The sequence below is a fragment of the Suncus etruscus genome, chromosome 1 (assembly GCF_024139225.1).
Source record: "Suncus etruscus isolate mSunEtr1 chromosome 1, mSunEtr1.pri.cur, whole genome shotgun sequence".
Classification (NCBI taxonomy): domain Eukaryota; kingdom Metazoa; phylum Chordata; class Mammalia; order Eulipotyphla; family Soricidae; genus Suncus; species Suncus etruscus.
In genome coordinates this window covers 117,032,234-117,050,439 of record NC_064848.1, presented here as the reverse complement: position 1 = coordinate 117,050,439, position 18,206 = coordinate 117,032,234, and the positions used below count along the sequence as shown (strand labels likewise).

At 36.4% G+C, this 18,206-nt stretch overlaps 1 protein-coding gene across 24 annotated transcripts in view; it reads left to right on the top strand.

Moving 5' to 3' along the window:
• The window catches only part of NRCAM (neuronal cell adhesion molecule), a 303,075-nt gene that overhangs the window by 238,046 nt on the left and 46,823 nt on the right, over positions 1-18,206 (top strand). For 17 of the 24 annotated variants that reach the window (XM_049782960.1, XM_049782955.1, XM_049782998.1 and 14 more), the window contains 7 exons: positions 6,156-6,299; positions 7,671-7,782; positions 9,189-9,355; positions 9,444-9,591; positions 11,285-11,409; positions 12,006-12,035; positions 13,864-13,965. In XM_049782960.1, coding sequence (XP_049638917.1) covers positions 6,156-6,299; positions 7,671-7,782; positions 9,189-9,355; positions 9,444-9,591; positions 11,285-11,409; positions 12,006-12,035; positions 13,864-13,965 — 828 coding nt within the window. The remainder of the gene's footprint in view (positions 1-6,155; positions 6,300-7,670; positions 7,783-9,188; positions 9,356-9,443; positions 9,592-11,284; positions 11,410-12,005; positions 12,036-13,863; positions 13,966-18,206) is intronic. The other 7 variants (XM_049782984.1, XM_049782966.1, XM_049783088.1 and 4 more) reach the window with 1 other exon arrangement.

Below are 18,206 nucleotides of genomic sequence, written 5' to 3'. Positions count from 1 at the left end.
GAAAGGAAATATGTGCCTGGGAGGAAAAGCAATTCTAAAGAGGACAGCCTCCAGGGTTCGGATATTTCCACTGCCAATGTTAACCCAGATTGGCATCAGCAAAACTGCAGAACCCTGGGTTGGCTGTGCATTGCAAAGCTGTTGCCATGCTCAGAAGCATGTGAGAGAAAAACTGAGAGAAGTGGAAATGGGACCAGTACATAAAAGGAATGGCCATGGCTGAGTGTTTATGTACCCTTGGAATGCATGCAATAGGGTGGAGGGCACATGCTGTACTTTGGCACCACTTTGCATCTCAGAGAAGCTTTGTGGGTAAATTATGGAAGAGCAACCCTGCCCCTAAGATGGAGTCTCAGCAAAACTTTCTGATAGCATGGGACATTCACCTAACCCAGAGATTCCTTGACTCATCTGGTCTATGTGAGCTCTTCAAAAAACTAAATATATTTGTTGTATTTATATTTAAGCAAAGAGGTAGCACCCTACCACTACCAGTTTTATCCAAGGCTTTTACTTCTGTCCCCACACATATTCAGACATAGTTCAAGAAATCAAAGTTCAGGTCTCTCCCTTTCTGTTCTATTTCAGAGATGTCCCCATGGGTCTGAAAGCACCAACTAAAATTTCTCTTGAGGTTTGGCAACCATTCATGAAATATGGATCTACTTGCTTCTCATATGCAGTTTGCTCAGTTGCACACACACACACACACACACACACACACACACACACACACACACACACACACTCCTGTGCTTCCAGCAATGATGGCCCTTAGGGCAGGGAAGATAGAGAAAAAAGGGAGGCACGAAAGAGCTTAATCTTCTGTATATTAGACTGGCACAAAACTGGCATGCTTGGAATTCCTCACCTTCAGGGATCCCCGAGGAGGCCCCAGAAGTTAACTGGCTGACTTACTGCTGATATTGCCCAGCCCAAAAAACTTCATAAAACTTGGGTAAATCAGACCCTGAGGAGGAAAGACAAGAGGCAACTCAATTTGCAGTCTCTTCATGCAGGGAACTTCTGTCCAGCATGGCCACCAACTGCCATATACGAGGCAGCATCAGAGACCATGTACTCAGCCCCTTAGTTCCTTGCTTGTGATAGTCACCGAAGGACAACGACACTTTCTCACCTCTTCAGAATCTGCTGACAAATGCACAAAAGTCATCTACAAGGGAAAGCAAAATCAGGGAGATGCAAGGACAAGACTTGGGTTTTGTTATCAAAATACAGTGTCACTTATTAGAGAATGCATATTTAATGCTTGGGGCATTTTTGCAACAGAACATATAGAATCCTATCTCAAAAGCTCTATTCTTTTAGGACTTGCCAGGTTCCTTAAAACTTAACTTTATGCCAAGTCTATTAAACATGGAATTTGCCCAAACTTCTTTAAATATTTTTCTTAATTTTTTTTTTTTTTTTTGGTTTTTGGGCCACACCCGTTGATGCTCAGGGGTTACTCCTGGCTCTGTGCTCAGAAATCTCTCCTGGCTTGGAGGACTATATCGGATGTCTGGGGATCGAATTACAGTTATCCTAGGTCAGCCGTGTGCAAAGCAAATGCCCTACCATTGCACCACCACTCCAGCCCCTTCTTTAAATATTTTTAAATAATTTCAAAAAATTAAGAGAAGAGAGCTGTAAAAAACTGGGGTCAAAAGAGAATTTTGATTTTATTGTAAGAACAGCATTGTTGAGGGGTGTATGAAAGTTTAACTCAGAACCAGAAATAAAAGTACTGAGAGCAAGACAGTGAAAGACAGAGAGAGTGAGAGAAAGAGAGAAGTGAGAGAAAGAGCAAGAGAGAGAATGTACTGCCATAGATGCAGGCAAAGGGGAAAGACAGGAAGAAAATTGGGGACATTGATGGTGGGAAATGTGCACTGGTGAAGAAATGGTTGTTGAACATTGTATGGCTGAAACTCAATCATGAATGATTTTGTAATAGTACCTCACAGTTATTCAATTCAAAATTAATTTGAAATATAATTCCAATTTTAAAAAAAGCACTAAGGTCAAGGCCATGAGCCATAGCCTTGTCCTGGGAGAAAGCAGGAAATTCTGAATTTTATAGATTGCTAATTATCCCACAGGTGAGTTGTGTTAAATATTTCCAATTCTTTTATGCTTAGCACCATTATTATATTAATATAGATGAGCATGGTAAGGAATGAAGGAAATAATAATGAACTGGATCTCCTCTACTTGAATTCCATACTTTGCTCACCATGAAAGGTGTGATTGAAAGCCAGTAATACATAATAAGTGGCCAGGAGAGTGGAGGTATAATTTAGAATATTCCAAAAATCTCAAGTCATCTTTGCTTATTTTCTCAAAAATCAACTTCCCAGTGGGCAACCCTTTATAAGGAATGGAATAAAAATATGAGAAATAAAATTTCTTTACTCAGAGATTCTTCTAAATATTGTCCAGATGTCCAATTCAGGAGATGTTTATAAAGTAGACTATTTCTGAATGTCTGAGAATTATCTCAGGTAGACAGACCATTAAGTGCTCTGGTTTCTAGTGTCACTTCTCAGAAATGCATTTTCTACCTATTTAACAAAGTCCTTTTAAAAAAAATAAAATTGTATAATTTATATAAAGCAAGTTTTTTTTTAGTTTTTAGGCCACACCCAGTGGCATTCAGGGGTTACTCCTGGCTCTGTGCTCAGAAACTACTCCTGGAAGTCTCAGGGGACCATATGGGATGCTGAGGATCAAACTCAGGTTACCCCCATGCAAGGCAAATGCCCTACCCACTGTGCTATCACTTGAGCTCCTAAAGCTAGTTTAAAACTAATAGATGTTTTTAATGCATGTGATTATTATAACACTATCAATACCACCTGATTATTGGGATCATTTTTAGTCTTGTAATACCATGCAAGGAATGTTAAGTTATTAGAAAGTATTCTTGGAATGCTGTCTCTACAGTTCTAGCGCTGATTTTTGAGTCCTTAAGTTGTATGTGAAATTCCTTCATACATAAAGTACTTTTAAAGTACTTTTCTCCAGTGTTCATTTATAGCAAATAATACTAGTGAATACCAGAATTAATTATTATTCCTTTGCCTAATTTGGGTTTGGATGCTGTCAGATCATCCACAGCAGCCAGCACACACAGACTCAGAATCTCTGCCTTGATGATTTTATTCCTTGTCCAGGTACCAGCTGAGCCTCCATCTGTCATCCCTGTCAGTTCCAGGAATTGTTTGTTTTTCTTTAGTAAGTGCTTGAGGATAATACAGCTCTATGCCTTCAAGAGAAAATTATGCTTATTCATTTTTACCTAAAGGGATTGGTTCCTAAATACCTTGTCCAAAGTAAATATTTGAAAACTGTTCTAGTTAACAGATACACTGCAGATACAGTTGAATGCTTTTCAGATTAAAAAATAAAATTAGAAATAATAAAAATAGTTTCTGTGGTGTTTTGCTGCTGATTTACATTATTATATAGGACAGTCTTCCATGTTCATTGGGATATAGACTTTTATTGTGGCTCAAGGATATCAACATCAGTATGATCTTTCCATTTTAATTTCAATCTTAACTTCAATGTGCAATTCAGCTCTGTTAAGTCTATAAACTTTGCTATAAAACAGACATCTAGAACTTTCCCATTTTTGCAAAACTAGAACTCTATTAAACAATACATGGTGCTGTGACTTTAACCAAATACTCTCGTGATAGACCTTGCATGTACACAATCTTTCAACATTACACCCTGCACCAGTCTCCACTCCCCTCTATTAATGGGTGATGTGACTTCAAGAGCTCTCCTCTTCCAGTCTGTTGCCCATCCACAAAGATTTGACTCAGAGCTCTATGTGGCCCTCCTTTCCACTTCTTTTTTTTGGGGGGGGGCACACCCGTTTGATGCTCAGGGGTTACTCCTGGCTAACCGCTCAGAAATTACCCCTGGCTTGGGGGGACCATGTGGGACTCCAGGGGATCGAACCGCGGTCCTTCCTTGGCTAGCGCTTGCAAGGCAGACACCTTACCTCTAGCCCCTCCTTTCCACTTCTAATGCTCAGGCATCATGCTTCTGGCTTTGCACTGCCTGGCATGTCCACAGCAGTATGGCCAGAATGGGCAAGTGGTGGGTACTTAGAATCCTCTGAGGAGTCCCAATATTGAGTGTTTAGTGCTCTAGAGTAATGTACAGAGAAAGCATCTCCAGAAACATTGTTCATTGAGTGCTTTGGGGCTGTGAGTAGACTTTGCTGAGAATTAAGAACAGAAACGCACCTAAGATACTAAACTTGGAGTCTGTAACAAGGGATGTGGTTGCCAGCTGTAGTTCACTTCTTGTCCAGAGTGGCATGCCTCTCCTCTGCTCTCATTAATGGAATCTATGTCCTGTTAAAGGATGGAGAACTTGCATTTTGTCATCTGCTTGGCAGAACATGTTTCTGAAGGCAAATTTGAAATAATTCATCATATGATTATTGTTTCATTTATGCTGAGATGCCATTTCAAAGCACCTGGTACACCACTATCACCAGTTGGACTATCTGGATTGTCAAAGATGATTTCATAAATCAATTTAGATGTCATCAGAGTGTGCTACAGCCATATGTATAATTATATAATAATAATTTTGTCTATCTGGAAAATTTAGGGGCATGCTTAGCATATTCGGGGACTACTCAATTTGAGGTATAAGCACCTTTAAATTGGCTGGTTTAAACTAATACTAAATATATAGTAACTTGTTCCAGCAACAATAGAAAACTAATACTGAATAACTTGAGAATAATTCTTAGAATATATATAGTAAATTAAGAATGAGTATCTATAGCTTAATTTTATTAAAGTGAGTTAACATATCACACAAATCAACTTTCTGATCTTTTTAAAAATTATGAAGGAATGATGTGATAAATATCTTAGATACACATTCATTTTCTGGCATCAGAAAAGAAAATGGTGAATGAAAGAAAATGAAAGAATTAAATAAAAGACTACTTAATTGAATTAAGTTGCAAGAAGAGTTTAAGATAAAGGACACTGTTATTAGTTTTGGTTTTGATAACCTGCTGAAGCAAATACTTCAGTGTATGTACTTTTATTTATTTATTTTTAATTTTAGACACTAATTTTCCATATTGTAAATGATACTGTTTCATGCATACAATATTTCAATACTAAAAACTCAACAGAATTTGTTCTCTCCCAAAACTAATAGCCCCCTAAAAGCAATGTAAATCACTCCCTAAGTTTAGCATTCACACAAAAAAAGTTATTGCAAGTAGAACAGCAATTCCATGTTGGGGAGCATAACCTGAATTAAATTTCCAACTCATTCCTTTCCATTTTGATGGAAATCAGTCCTTCTAACATTTTTTAAGTTTTTTTTTTTTTTTTTTTTTTTGGTTTTTGGGCCACACCCGTTTGACGCTCAGGGGTTACTCCTGGCTTGTGCTCAGAAATCGCCCCTGGCTTGGGGGGACCATATAGGATGCCGGGGGATCGAACCGCGGTCCTTCCTTGGCTAGCGCTTGCAAGGCAGACACCTTACCTCCAGCGCCACCTACCCGGCCCCACATTTTTTAAGTATTTAAGATATTTTACCTTAAAACACTAACTTTAAGGAAATTATACAGAATTTATTTTTGCTTTGGTCAAAAATTTCAAAGCATTAAAAATAAATATTTTCATATTTATGAGCCCTACTTATACATATCTACATAAGTGAATCTTCAAAGACATCATTTGAATAAGCAAGAAGGTTCCTAAATTTTTACTAGATATTTTTATCTCTTCTTTATAATTAACTTGTTTCCTCACAAATAGTTTCTTTGTAAACAAAGTAATCTTCTGAATTTTTAGCACAGTCTTCACTGAACTTGTGCTTTTCTTTTTTGTTTATCACACAAAATTATATTGTCTTATAGAATCAATATAATTATATTCTGTCCTGCAGAGTTAATGCTAATTGAATATTGAACAAATATCTATACTGATTAGTAATAACTGAATTTTAGGGGAGAAAGCATTAAAAAGTCTTCCTGGTTTGTTATTCTTCATTCTCTATATATCTGTAGCAGTCTTCAGTTTTATTCTAGTTACTATTCTGTAGATTTGTACATTTTTAATCAAAGAAGAATAAAAATATACCCTTTATTTCCCTCCTTACAGTTGCCCCTGATGATCCCAGTAGAAAAATAGATGGTGATACCATCATTTTTTCAAATGTTCAAGAAAGATCGAGTGCTGTGTATCAGTGCAATGCTTCTAATGAATATGGATATTTACTGGTAAATGCATTTGTGAATGTGCTAGGTAAGTTTTTTCTTTATTAGAAGTATGGTCAATTAAATTCTGTTTTTTACATTTATTTTTAGAAAAACTATATATAGCATCTTTTATGTGAATGAGTAGTACTTATAAGGGATGGATAAAACATGCATTTTGATCCAAGTGGTACTGCACACTGGTATCAATGTTCTAGCATAACAATATTTTATAATGGCAAATTCTTCACTGTAGGTATAAGTAAATAGGTCACCCATTAAACCTCTCAAGAGGAAATAACTCTGTTCTGCTATTAATAACTGACTGTTTCCCTCTTACAAACTGAGAAGCTGAATTATAATTTCATCACAGATTTTTTTTCAAGTTTTTAACACTTTAACCCATCTCTTATCACAGATTTTTAAGGAAATTATTGATCATTTGGTTTTCATCCAAGTTAAAAATGTACATTTATGAATTAGTTTAGAATAATGTTTAGACAATGATCACATATTATAAAATGACTGATTTGAAAGAACATTATTCAAACCATAAAAAAATACTAAATTAAGGGGTGAAAGGCCGGAAAATTACTAAGTTCATTTAAGTAAAGCTTATCCAGGGCTAGAGCAATAGCATGGAGGTAAGGTGTTTGCCTTGCATGCAAAAGGTCGGTGGTTCAAATCCCGGCCTCCCGTATGGTCCCCCAAGCCTGCCAGGAGTGATTCCTGAGCATAGAGCCAGGAGGAACCCCTGAGTGCTCCCGAGTGTGACACCCCCCCCCAAAAAAAAACAAAATAAAGAAAAGAAAAGCTTATCTAACAATTGTTTTTATAGGGGACAGGAATTATATTTCATTCACTAAGTATAGTAGATTTCTTCTTAAATATAATTATAGTCAGGAAGCCAACCAATTGTTAGCATTTTTTTCTTTATGTTTAAAAGAAAGGCCTGTAAGTTCCATGAACAGTATAGTCAGGATATTGGTGGATGTTTTGGAAGTACATATTTGATTCTGATTTTCAGTTATTAGATTCTGAGTATTCCCTGTTCATAACACTCATCCTTATTATAACCCTGGGGTTTTTATGGGTCACTTATTCAAAAAAAATGTACCTTGAACATTACTTTTCTGTGACATACTGAGTTAGTTTCTGGAGAGAAAACAATAAAAAAAAATCCCATTCCCCACTTGCAAGAGACTGAACATCTAGAGACACAGATAGATTAATCATTTATTTAAAGTCCATAAGTAGGATATAGGACTTGAGTGAAGTTTCCTGCATGATAAAGATAGAAAACATAGAGGAAGTCTTTACCCTAAACTTTCATGACATTAAAACAAAATGTAGTGAACATACAGTAGCCCTAAATGTTTAATTATTTTAATTTTTCTTTACTTTTTAAAAATCTTTCTAGCCGAGCCACCACGAATCCTTACATCTGCGAACACACTGTATCAGGTTATTGCAAACAGGCCTGCTTTATTGGATTGCACCTTCTTTGGGTCTCCTCTACCTACAATTGAGTGGTAAGTAACAGCCTCTTTTGTTTTTAATATTTACATGTGATAAAGCCTTCTAGTTTCTTCAGTTTTAGTCAAAAACAGACAGGAGGAGCCAGAAAGGTAGTACGGGGATATAGCAATTGCATGTATATAGTCAACCATAGTATGAGCCATGGTGCAGCATCTGGGCCTCTGGGAACTGCCAGGAGTGTTGAGCACAGCTGAATATGGCCCCAAAACAAAGAAACAAAAGCAGTAAAAAAGGCAAAACAGAACCCATTATTCTATTAATTGCTATTTGCCCAATATTTTACATGTGTAGTATTAATGAATATTCTACTTAGCAGTGCACATCATTGACCTCAGAACTCTATGTATATTTTTGAAATATTAATTGCTGTAATACACTGGACATTTCTTGGGTCTTAGTGAATGGTGTTGGAAGTAATAGTTTGGAGCATTTCTTTATGTTAAAATACCAATTGAGTGGCAGTGAAGTACAGTTGTCACAAAATTTGTTATTGCCAAGTTTGATATCTTTCCCTCTCAAGTTTCCTGACTGGAATCTAGCCAACCCTTCTTAATGTTTTGAGCCTCAGCTTTAGATCATGTCCTCTCCAATACTAATCATCTTCCTAGTTTTTCACTTTAGCAACATCCAGGAGAGGCAAAAATAGGTTTGGCAGCAGCACAGAAAGATTGAGTGAAAGAAAATTAGGACTCATTTATTGAACTTCCATCAGGTATTGTGGGGGTACAGAGTTCCTCCTATTGAGAGGAGATTGAAAATAGGTATAGAATTAAAGGACAAGCTCCTTAATCCTTTTCCATTGAGAAGAGTCACTCATGTTTGAACAGATGTTTCCTAGTGAAGGTCCCCAAATTAGCATTCATTTTAGACTGACTTCTCCTGACACTAAGTGGAAGCTGATTGTGCATATATTTTTCACATTATGCTTCAATTCTTTCTTTTCCTGAATATTTTCAAGTCATACTTTCAGAAGCACAACCTTTGAAATAAAATATTCTTTAGGATTACAACTTATAGATGAAGTTACAAATAAATCACAGAAAAGTGCCAAATCCAAGAAAGAGTAGATTTCAATTCCCTAGATTATTGCTTATTTAGAGAGAACATGTATGTTGTATTTATTAACTTATAGTGCCTTATATAAAATTTTCAATTTAAATTTTTTGTATTTGTCTTCTTAATTTTTCAACCACACTTCACATTTAATGTCTAGTTTAAAAAAATCTCAACTTCAATACAAGCATTTAATAAATCAATTAATATGCTTGTGCAAATTCCAAATATGAAGCTGATACTATAAAGCGGAGCATGGTTGTACTGATATTTGAAGCTGGAATTTTATATCTGATTTCAGTTCCTGATTTGTTTTTATCTCATTGTGATTATTTCTCCAATGAAGGTTTAAAGGAACTAAAGGTAGTGCTCTTCATGGAGATATTTATATTTTACATGAAAATGGAACCTTAGAAATCCCTGTGGCCCAAAAGGACAGCACTGGAACTTATACATGTGTTGCCAGTAATAAATTAGGAATGGCAAGGAATGAAGTTCACTTAGAAATCAAAGGTAAGGCAAAGGTGATAAAATTTTTTCTGAGTTTTATGTAACTAAAAAAAATTCTTTGTAAAATTAAAACACAAATTTTAAATTTCAGATCCAACAAGAATCATTAAACAGCCTGAACATGCAGTTGTACAAAGGGGGAGCATGGTGTCCTTTGAATGCAAAGTCAAGCATGACCACACTTTAATCCCCACAGTCACTTGGCTGAAAGATGGCAGTGAGCTGCCCAATGATGGAAGGTATTTGAAGATGATTTCTTTATTTTGACTTAGTCCACTCTTTAATAGATTGATTTGGCACTTTAATGTATGTTAATTAAACCATAGTCAAGTATAAGCCATCAGTGGTACATGCTAGTTTCAATATGTTAAGCAGCTATTGAACGTAGTTCTTTATATAGTGACATAAGGTGATTGTAGAATTTTAAAAATTTCTTGAGTTTCTCAAATCTACTGTCTCTGAAATATATGCACATTTTACCCACATTTTACTGTAAAATGTACATACCTTAAAATTTATGTTATTGAAATAAAGAGATTGTTGTATAGCTTCATAGGTCTCCTGCGTAATTTTGGTTTGAATTACATAGTAAAACCTTTCAAGACTTGGACAACACCCACCATCTTCATTTTGTGTAGTAAAACCTCAATAAATGTTTTTACCATTCTACAAATAGGTTGAAATACAATCTCTTCAATCACCAGAGCGCATCTAAATCCTTGTCAGTATTTTAAAGACAATACTTTCTATTTCAATCAGGAGATTTCATTTGATTTTACCTAATACTAGAAGAGGATAGTTAAATAAAATAGGAAAGTATTTAAAAGAGCTTAATCATGTTATAGTTTTTAGCTTAGAATGGCAAAAAGATCAGACTATTTTCTGGGAAAGTCCTTTTATTTGATGAAGTTCAAAGCTGAAAGGTTAAATTTTATGTGTTACAAAGTGGGAACATGCATCCCCCTTTTAAAGGAATGCTGTGTGGAGCTGGTAATAATTTGTGTTTCTTTGGCAAAAATGCTGAATGGTGTCACTTAGAACCATCCCCCGCAACCAATTTATCGCCTTCTCCTCTATGCGTCTAGAATTTCAAGATAATTCTATAGCTTCAGCTGGTCAATTTTAATTAAGAACTCTGAAAAAGATGAAAAATAATGGTGAAGAAACTGTGACTGCATGTTAAATTGACTAGTGCTCTAACTTAGAAATTCTCTGTAAAGACTGCTATTTATGCAACCTCATTAATTCCATACATGAATACTGTTCATGAAGATTAACTGAGTAATTTTTCATGCCCCAAGTCAAGACTTGAAAACTCATTGTGATGATTACTGATCTAAGTCTTTCTGTTTCTACTGATAAAACTGATTATTATTGCCATTTACTATCTGTTCTAAGAATTTATTCACCTGAGGCAAAATGATACAAATTTTTAAAAAATACACACTACATTACAAATTGATCTGGATCTGTAGTTTTTAAACATTCTTTAGCAACAGAGGCTTTAACAGAGTCCTCTAGAAAGAACAATTGAATGTACTCCCTCTTCGCCTCTGGAAGCCTCTGTTCTTGAAGGAAATTTTTACAGCTCCAAAGACTGATGAGCCTCATACTAGATTACTTACAGAACTCAAGAGTCTAATTTATTCCAATGTTTTAATCCTTGAATCATTACTAAAGTGGCAGTTATTGTGTAGGATTTTAGCTCTAATGACAACTTGGTACAGAACCAAGATTCATTCTAAATATTTTTCATTCTCTAGTCATTATTAAAGTATCAGTTGTGGTGTAGAATTTTAGCTCTAACGTGTTACCCATCTTAATCAACGTTCTCTTTCATCAAATTCAATTTCTTTCATGACAGCAAAGCAGTTTCAGTATTTGGCTTGCATGCATTCCATTTTAGCTGCTCTGAATTTGTTATATCTACAGGTTTACCATTGATAAGGACATTTTGGTGATTGCTGATGTAAGTGACGATGATGGTGGAACCTACATGTGTGTAGCCAACACTTCACTGGACATGGTCTCTGCCAGCGCTGTGCTTAGTGTTGTTGGTAAGAATTTAGAACACATGCAGTATAGAGAGTTAGTAAGGGGTAAGGTGCTTCCCTTGCATGCAACTGACCCAACTTAGATCCCTGGAACCACTTACAGTCCCCCAAGCATTGCCAATAGTGATCGCTGAGTACAGCTATGTTGACTCAATTCCCTCCTGCCTTAAAAAAATAGTCTTCTTTAGGATTAAAACATAACTATAAATAGTTGTCTGTGGTAAATCTTTGCTTATTATAATTTTACGGTTTTAGAAAGTGATATAAAATTTATAATTTCATAGTTTTAGAAGTTACTTAAATGCCCATGCTTTTCTTCTTTGAAGCTGACTTTGTGGTAATCATTTCAATGTAATGAACTCTGCATAGCAACAATGGGCTAAAATGGTGGCTATGTAGATTAATGATATTTTATTAAAAAATTGAGTAATAATATTTGAAATTAAAAGCTGCCTCTAAAATATCACTGCATGTTTAATCAAGGCCATAGCTAAGTATAAGGTTTAGTTTTAGAATTTAAATCATGTTCAGTCTTTGTGTCCTTGTGCTATCTATATCTTTTCATTAATTAAAATACTTTATATTAATATCCTTTCTAGCTCCTACTCCAACTCCAGCTCCCATTTACGGTAAACTAATGAGTCTTCTTTCTCTTTTTTCTGTCAAGTAACTTCATGCTTTCAAGCTTGTTTCTTTCATTATGTTTCTTTAAGGAAAAGGGCTATGTCAAAATTTCTGTTGTGCTCCCTATTTACTGCTATGAATCCTTTTTTTTATTCCTACCTGGACCTCTTTGCCAAATGTATTCAACTCATTTATAAATATTCTATGTGCTATTATAAAGTTATTGCACTTGAGTAAAGTACAATTTTCATATAATTTCCTTATAAAGGAGCATAGGTTTTTGTCAAAAGTCATGATCCAGATTTCACAAAATGAAGACAGTATTTCAAATGTCATTCAAAAATTAGGTTTTAGGCAAGGAAGATGTAGCAGGTAGAGAGGAGACACAGAATGGAGACAGAGGATAAAAAGAGGCTGCTTTTAAAAGCTGTGTGAGGAATATGCACATGGCGGTTTGGGCTTTGTAATAAAAGCTGGAAGTCTCCTGAAAAAAATTAGGTTTTATCCCAGTCTATTAAAAGTTATTTGGAAAAAAAGAAATTAACCCAGGAAACATGACTATATAAAACAACCTTTTGACACATGTAGCAGAGGAAACTGCTTTAATTAAAGATAAGTCACTGAAAAAAACAAAAGCTGTTTCCAGGTCATGTGACTTTTTTATTGAGTCAGGAAATAAATAAGAAGCTATTTCCAAAAATCTTTTTCAATAAGGAACCCTAATGTTCATTCAGTACATAAATATATAATTAATTCTGCTGTTTGGAATTTAAATTATGTGGTAGAAGCCCTATTTTTTTGTAGGTTTAGATTTGCTGCTTCTTTAGTGATAGGAGTGATGTTCTTCTACAGCGGTGGGCAACCTTTATTTTCAACTGAGCCAAATCTCGCCAAAACCACAATTGAAATTTATTTTGAGAGCCATACAGGGCGCGCACTGACAGAAACTAGGATCAGAGTCCTGACTCCTGGAGAGGCCCAGCACACAGAAGAGCCGCATTAAAAAGTGTAAAGAGCCGCATGTGGCTCACGAGCCATGGCTTGCCAACCACTGTCCTAGCACATTTCCTATGGTGTCTGATTTATCAAGAATCAAGTACTCCCATGAACAAGGTTAAGAAGAGACCTGAGGAAAAGGTCTTGGAAGCACCATTAGAAAAGGAGATGTGCTTCTGGGAACCCTCTGTCCCATTAGATGTCTGTACCCTTGGCAGGAACATATCTCCACAGGTGAAGGCTGTCAATATGACATCAATTTTAGCATTCCCTTAGAAATACATTCTTCAGAAAAGATAGTTCCTGTGGCTGGAGTATCTGCCTGGCATGCACGGGACTCTGCTTTTATCCTTGAAACCATGTGGAACCACTGGGCTCCAGCACCACAGAAAGGCTCCAAACAACAGTGACCAAAAAAAAAAAAAAAAGATTCCTCTCGGGCATCCAGATCTTTAAGTTAGCATGTTTCAGATAGTATGTTTATTTGTGTTTGTTTTTCAGCATTCACTGATTCTGTTTTCTAGATAAGCTTCGATATTATTTTTTGCTATTGTGCTCATTCACATCTATGAGAAGATACTGAGTGTGCTGGGAACCATCCACGCTTGCTTCTCTTACTTGGGTTCTAAATGTAGCTTTCTTGAAAAAGAAACAAGCAGAATTAATTGGTGGATTATCCTGGGTGTGTACCCAGCAACTCACTTGTATCCATTTCATTCCCACTGCATGCTCATTGACCACTAAATGTGTTATGTGTTTATTGCCTCCTTTAGTGAAAAGTCAAGGAGACTTCCTAAGAAAAGATGATTAACTATAATGTATGTGTTTGGTCCACAGATGTTCCAAATCCTCCCTTTGATTTAGAATTGACAGATCAACGTGACCGAAGTGTCCAGCTATCATGGACCCCAGGCGATGACAACAATAGTCCTATTACAGGTATATAGCATTATTTGTTTTGTCACTGACAAGCTTCATGACCATTTTGAAGCACTTTGTCACTTGCAATTGAAATTCTTTTCAGAGATAATTCATTGTCATCCTCAGCTTTATTACTGCTAAATCAAAAGTGTTGTGCTTCTCTTCTAAGGCAGAGTACATCCTGGTTGTAACTTTTGGTACAAGATATTAATAGCTAAAAAAAAATACATCAGTTAGACAAATGCATTGTCATTTTTGTGTTCATATTCACATATCAGGACTTTTTCTTTAGATTAGTCCCTGATGTAGTGACACATTCAATAATGTGTCCATTCCTGGAGCTGGAGTGATAGCTCAGCATTTAAGGCACTAGCCTTGGATGCTGCTGACCTGGGTTCAATTCCCTGCATTCCATATGATCTTCTGAGCACCAGCAGGAATTATTCCTGAGTACACGAGTAATCCCTGAGCACTACTGGGTGTGAACCAAAAATCAAACCAAAAAACAAAACAAAACATAGTTTTTATAGAAAACACTTGTTTATGCCCATTTTTGAAGGTCAACGATAGCATAGCAGGATGTTTGCCTTGTATGTGGCTGATCCAGGTTCAATCCCCTGCAAACCCTATAGTCTTCCCATTTCTAAGCATAGAGCCAAAAATAACTCCTGAGTGCTGCCAGATGTGCCCCCCCCCAAAAATGTGTCTACTCACCTTTTAAAAAAATTGTCTTTACTTTCCCTCTGCAGCTGCTCTGATGATCCGGTTACACCCATTCCTGGCTGTGTTGCTCACACATTTATTTGTGCTCACCAGGAGTTGCACATCAGGTTAAAGTAAACAACTACTAATTGTGGTGTTTACCAAGAGTTACCTACCTTGAGTTGCAGTGCTTACACATGTGCCTACTGGAGAATCTCACTCGTGGGCATCATCAGTGTAGTGTTTGCTAGAGTTTGTGAACATTGTGGTGTTCATACATATACCCACCAGGAATCCTGACCATTAATTTCCTGGGGATCACATCCCTTTAGTTATGGTATAAATACACAGCAGGCTGAATGACCAGAAATGACTTGCACTAACTGCACTCACCAATCTTCGCAATAAACTTCATATCATGGACTAGTCTTTCCAGCCTTCATTTCTATTGTCTCTGGGTATTATTCCTATACTGTCTTTTATTTTTCTTAAATCCCTCAGATGAGTAATACTAAAATTCCACTAGGGAAAGGGGAAAGGGTATATATTTTATGACTGATACCCAACTACAAACATGTTTGTAACCATGGTGCTTAAATATATTATAAAAATAAGCAAACAAAAACAATAAAAATGAAAACAATAAATAATTTCCAGTGTTGAAGACCACAGAGAGACAGAGCTGCCAGAATTGAGTTCACTAAGGAGTGAACCTACAGTATTATGTTTGCTTATACAGGCTCCTGTTCCCCTCTTCTATGACATAAACCTAAGGAAAAGAATCAGGTTAGTGATTAAGCTTAAGGACACTGAATGAGCTTAATAAAATTAGACAGTGACTAAGCTTGGAAGTTCTAAAATTGAAAAAGACACAATCAAGTCATGAATCTGGCACTTACTTTAGGCATTTGCTTCAGACAAATGAAATTACTTTCTGATGACTGCCTGAGATTATTCAGAAAAGAAGTTTATGTGGATTTAGTGCACCTGCTAGTAAAACAATTTCTTTTTGAAAAATGAATTTAAAACTTCATTTCTATTTTTGTTTGTTTGGTTTGTGGCCACACCAGTGTTGCTCAGGACTTACTCCTTGCTCTGCTCTCAGGGATCACTCCTGGAAATACCCAAAGTGTGCAATTGCTCCAGCCCCAGAAAAACCTCCCTTCTATCCTGTACTATTAGGTGGTGTTCCTTTCTCTACTGAAGTTTCAGTGATCTTTGGTTAAAATACTCATTCATGCAAGCCTTTCAGCTAATTTACTTCTTAAGCCTAATTTGCTTGTTAGGATGCTTGGAGACTCTTTAAATGTATGAAAGTGATACCACAGTTTGAGGACTTTCTATTCTTTCATTTATTCACTGTTCATTCAAAAGCTATTTGGGAGGAGGGTGCAGTTACATAGAGAGCAATGCAAAAACAATCATGAACCTCTGCCCCCTATGGAACCTATATTTTAGATGAGATACAAACAGTTAAGATAAAATTAAGAGCCTATATTATGTTATTATAAATAACACTATTATATTATATATTGTGATGCATTACTTTGACCTCCCTTCAAGAGAAGGAGATCACTGTGAAAACACTATGAAAGGAAACTTCTATCCACTTCCATTACCTGAGAATCCACAGCTATAGTAGCAGAAGAGCACTTTCTTCCTGAGCTTACACAATGACAAAGCACAGCCAGGGCTGAAACCATCTCAGAACTGTATTTCAGTGCAAGGATTTTTGACTCATCCTTCTTCCTTGCTCCACTCATTTCTCAGATCTATGACCTGTGTTGACATTTGAAGGTCCTTCCCTCCAACTCCTGCCTTTTTTCTCCTTTTTTATCTTCCTTGGACTTTTCCCAAATAACTTTTTGAACATTTAATTATGTCTTTTCATCAGCTTACCAGAAGACTCCAACACAAATATATTTATACTACACAGTTGTGTGTAGTATGTCATGCAGAATACAAAAGGATATCAGAAACATGAACATTTGTGTGTAATTATGAGTAGAGTGGTTAAGAAAGGTCACAATAAGAAGATAATATTTTATTATGTCCATAAGGACACAAGAGGAAAGGTTAGAGAAATAGTGCAAAGATTTAGGTACTCTTAGCCTTGCATACAGCTGCCAGTCCCCAGCACTGAGTCCATCAAGCACTGCCAGGAATGAATGCTGAACACAGAGTCAGGAGTAAGCCCTGAGAACAAGGTTCAAAAACAAAACAAAAATGAAATGAGAGAAAAGGTAGTGAATGTACTGTGCATTTCCCCGAGGAAAGAATTTTCCATTACAGAGCAAAAAGAAAATCAAAAGGTCCTAAGACAGGAATATATTTACTAAAAGGCCATGTAACATATAAAATAAATAAGCTACAGTAAAAAAAAAAGTGATAAATACCCAACCCAAAGTTGACAACAATAGAATCAAGAGATCCAAACTACAGCAAGCTATACACAAAAGGGACCTGTTTCACTGGCAGTCCAGGGGACTAAGGGTGAAGGTGTGGGATGCCTGCTGAGAACAGTGGCAGAAGGAATTTAAACACTGGTAGTGGGAATTGCCCTAATTCACTGTCAATATGCACCTTAATTATTAACTGTGAAAGACTTGTAATTCACATTGGTCTCAATAAAAATTATTTTTTAAAAAAGGGCCGGAGAGATAGCATGGAGGTAAGGCATTTGCCTTGCATGCAGAAGGATGGTGGTTCAATCTTGGCATCCCTTATGGTCTCCTGATCCTGCCAGGAGCAATTTCTAAGCATAGCCAGGAGTAACCCCTGAGTGCTGCTGGGTGTGACCCAAAAATAAAAAAAAATTATAAAAAAATATAAAAAAGGGGGGGGGAAGAGATAAAGAGTTGGTGGGTATGGCAGATTGTGAGCTGGGAGGGTCCTGTAGGCCACTCTAAAGGTTGAGAAATCACAGGAGGAACGTAAGAAGAGGATAAATGAATGAATCTCTTATTCTGTTGACAATGATCTCTAGAAGAACTAAAGAGAATCAGGGAGGCCAGGTATGATATGGTTATCAAACTTACTCACTGGAGTGTCTCAGGCTATTTTTAAAGATTTTTTTGTTTTAAAAAGTTGATATTTTAAAAACATATGGAAGTATGTCAGACATCACATGAGACATTAGCCTTAGAAAATTTAAAGCTTAACATAGTATGCTCCATCATATTATGATAACATCCTCTCTACAAAGACTTTTGAAAGGGGACAGAGAGACAGTTGAACAGTTGGATCTCTGATACTTCATAGGTTTTCTCAACACTGTCAAGAATGATCCCTCATGGAGCAAGAGTGATAGATAGCACAGGGGTTAGGGCATTTTCCTTACACATGGCCAACCTACGTTTTATCTCTGGCTTCCCATATAATTCTCTAAGCTTACCAGGAGTAATTTCTGAGCACAGAGCCAGGAATAACTCCTGAACACTGCCACTTGTGACCCAAAATCACTCACACACACACACACACACACACACACACACACATACAAACAAACAATAAGAGTGAACCCTGAGCACAGAGCTAGAGATAATCCCTGAAAACTA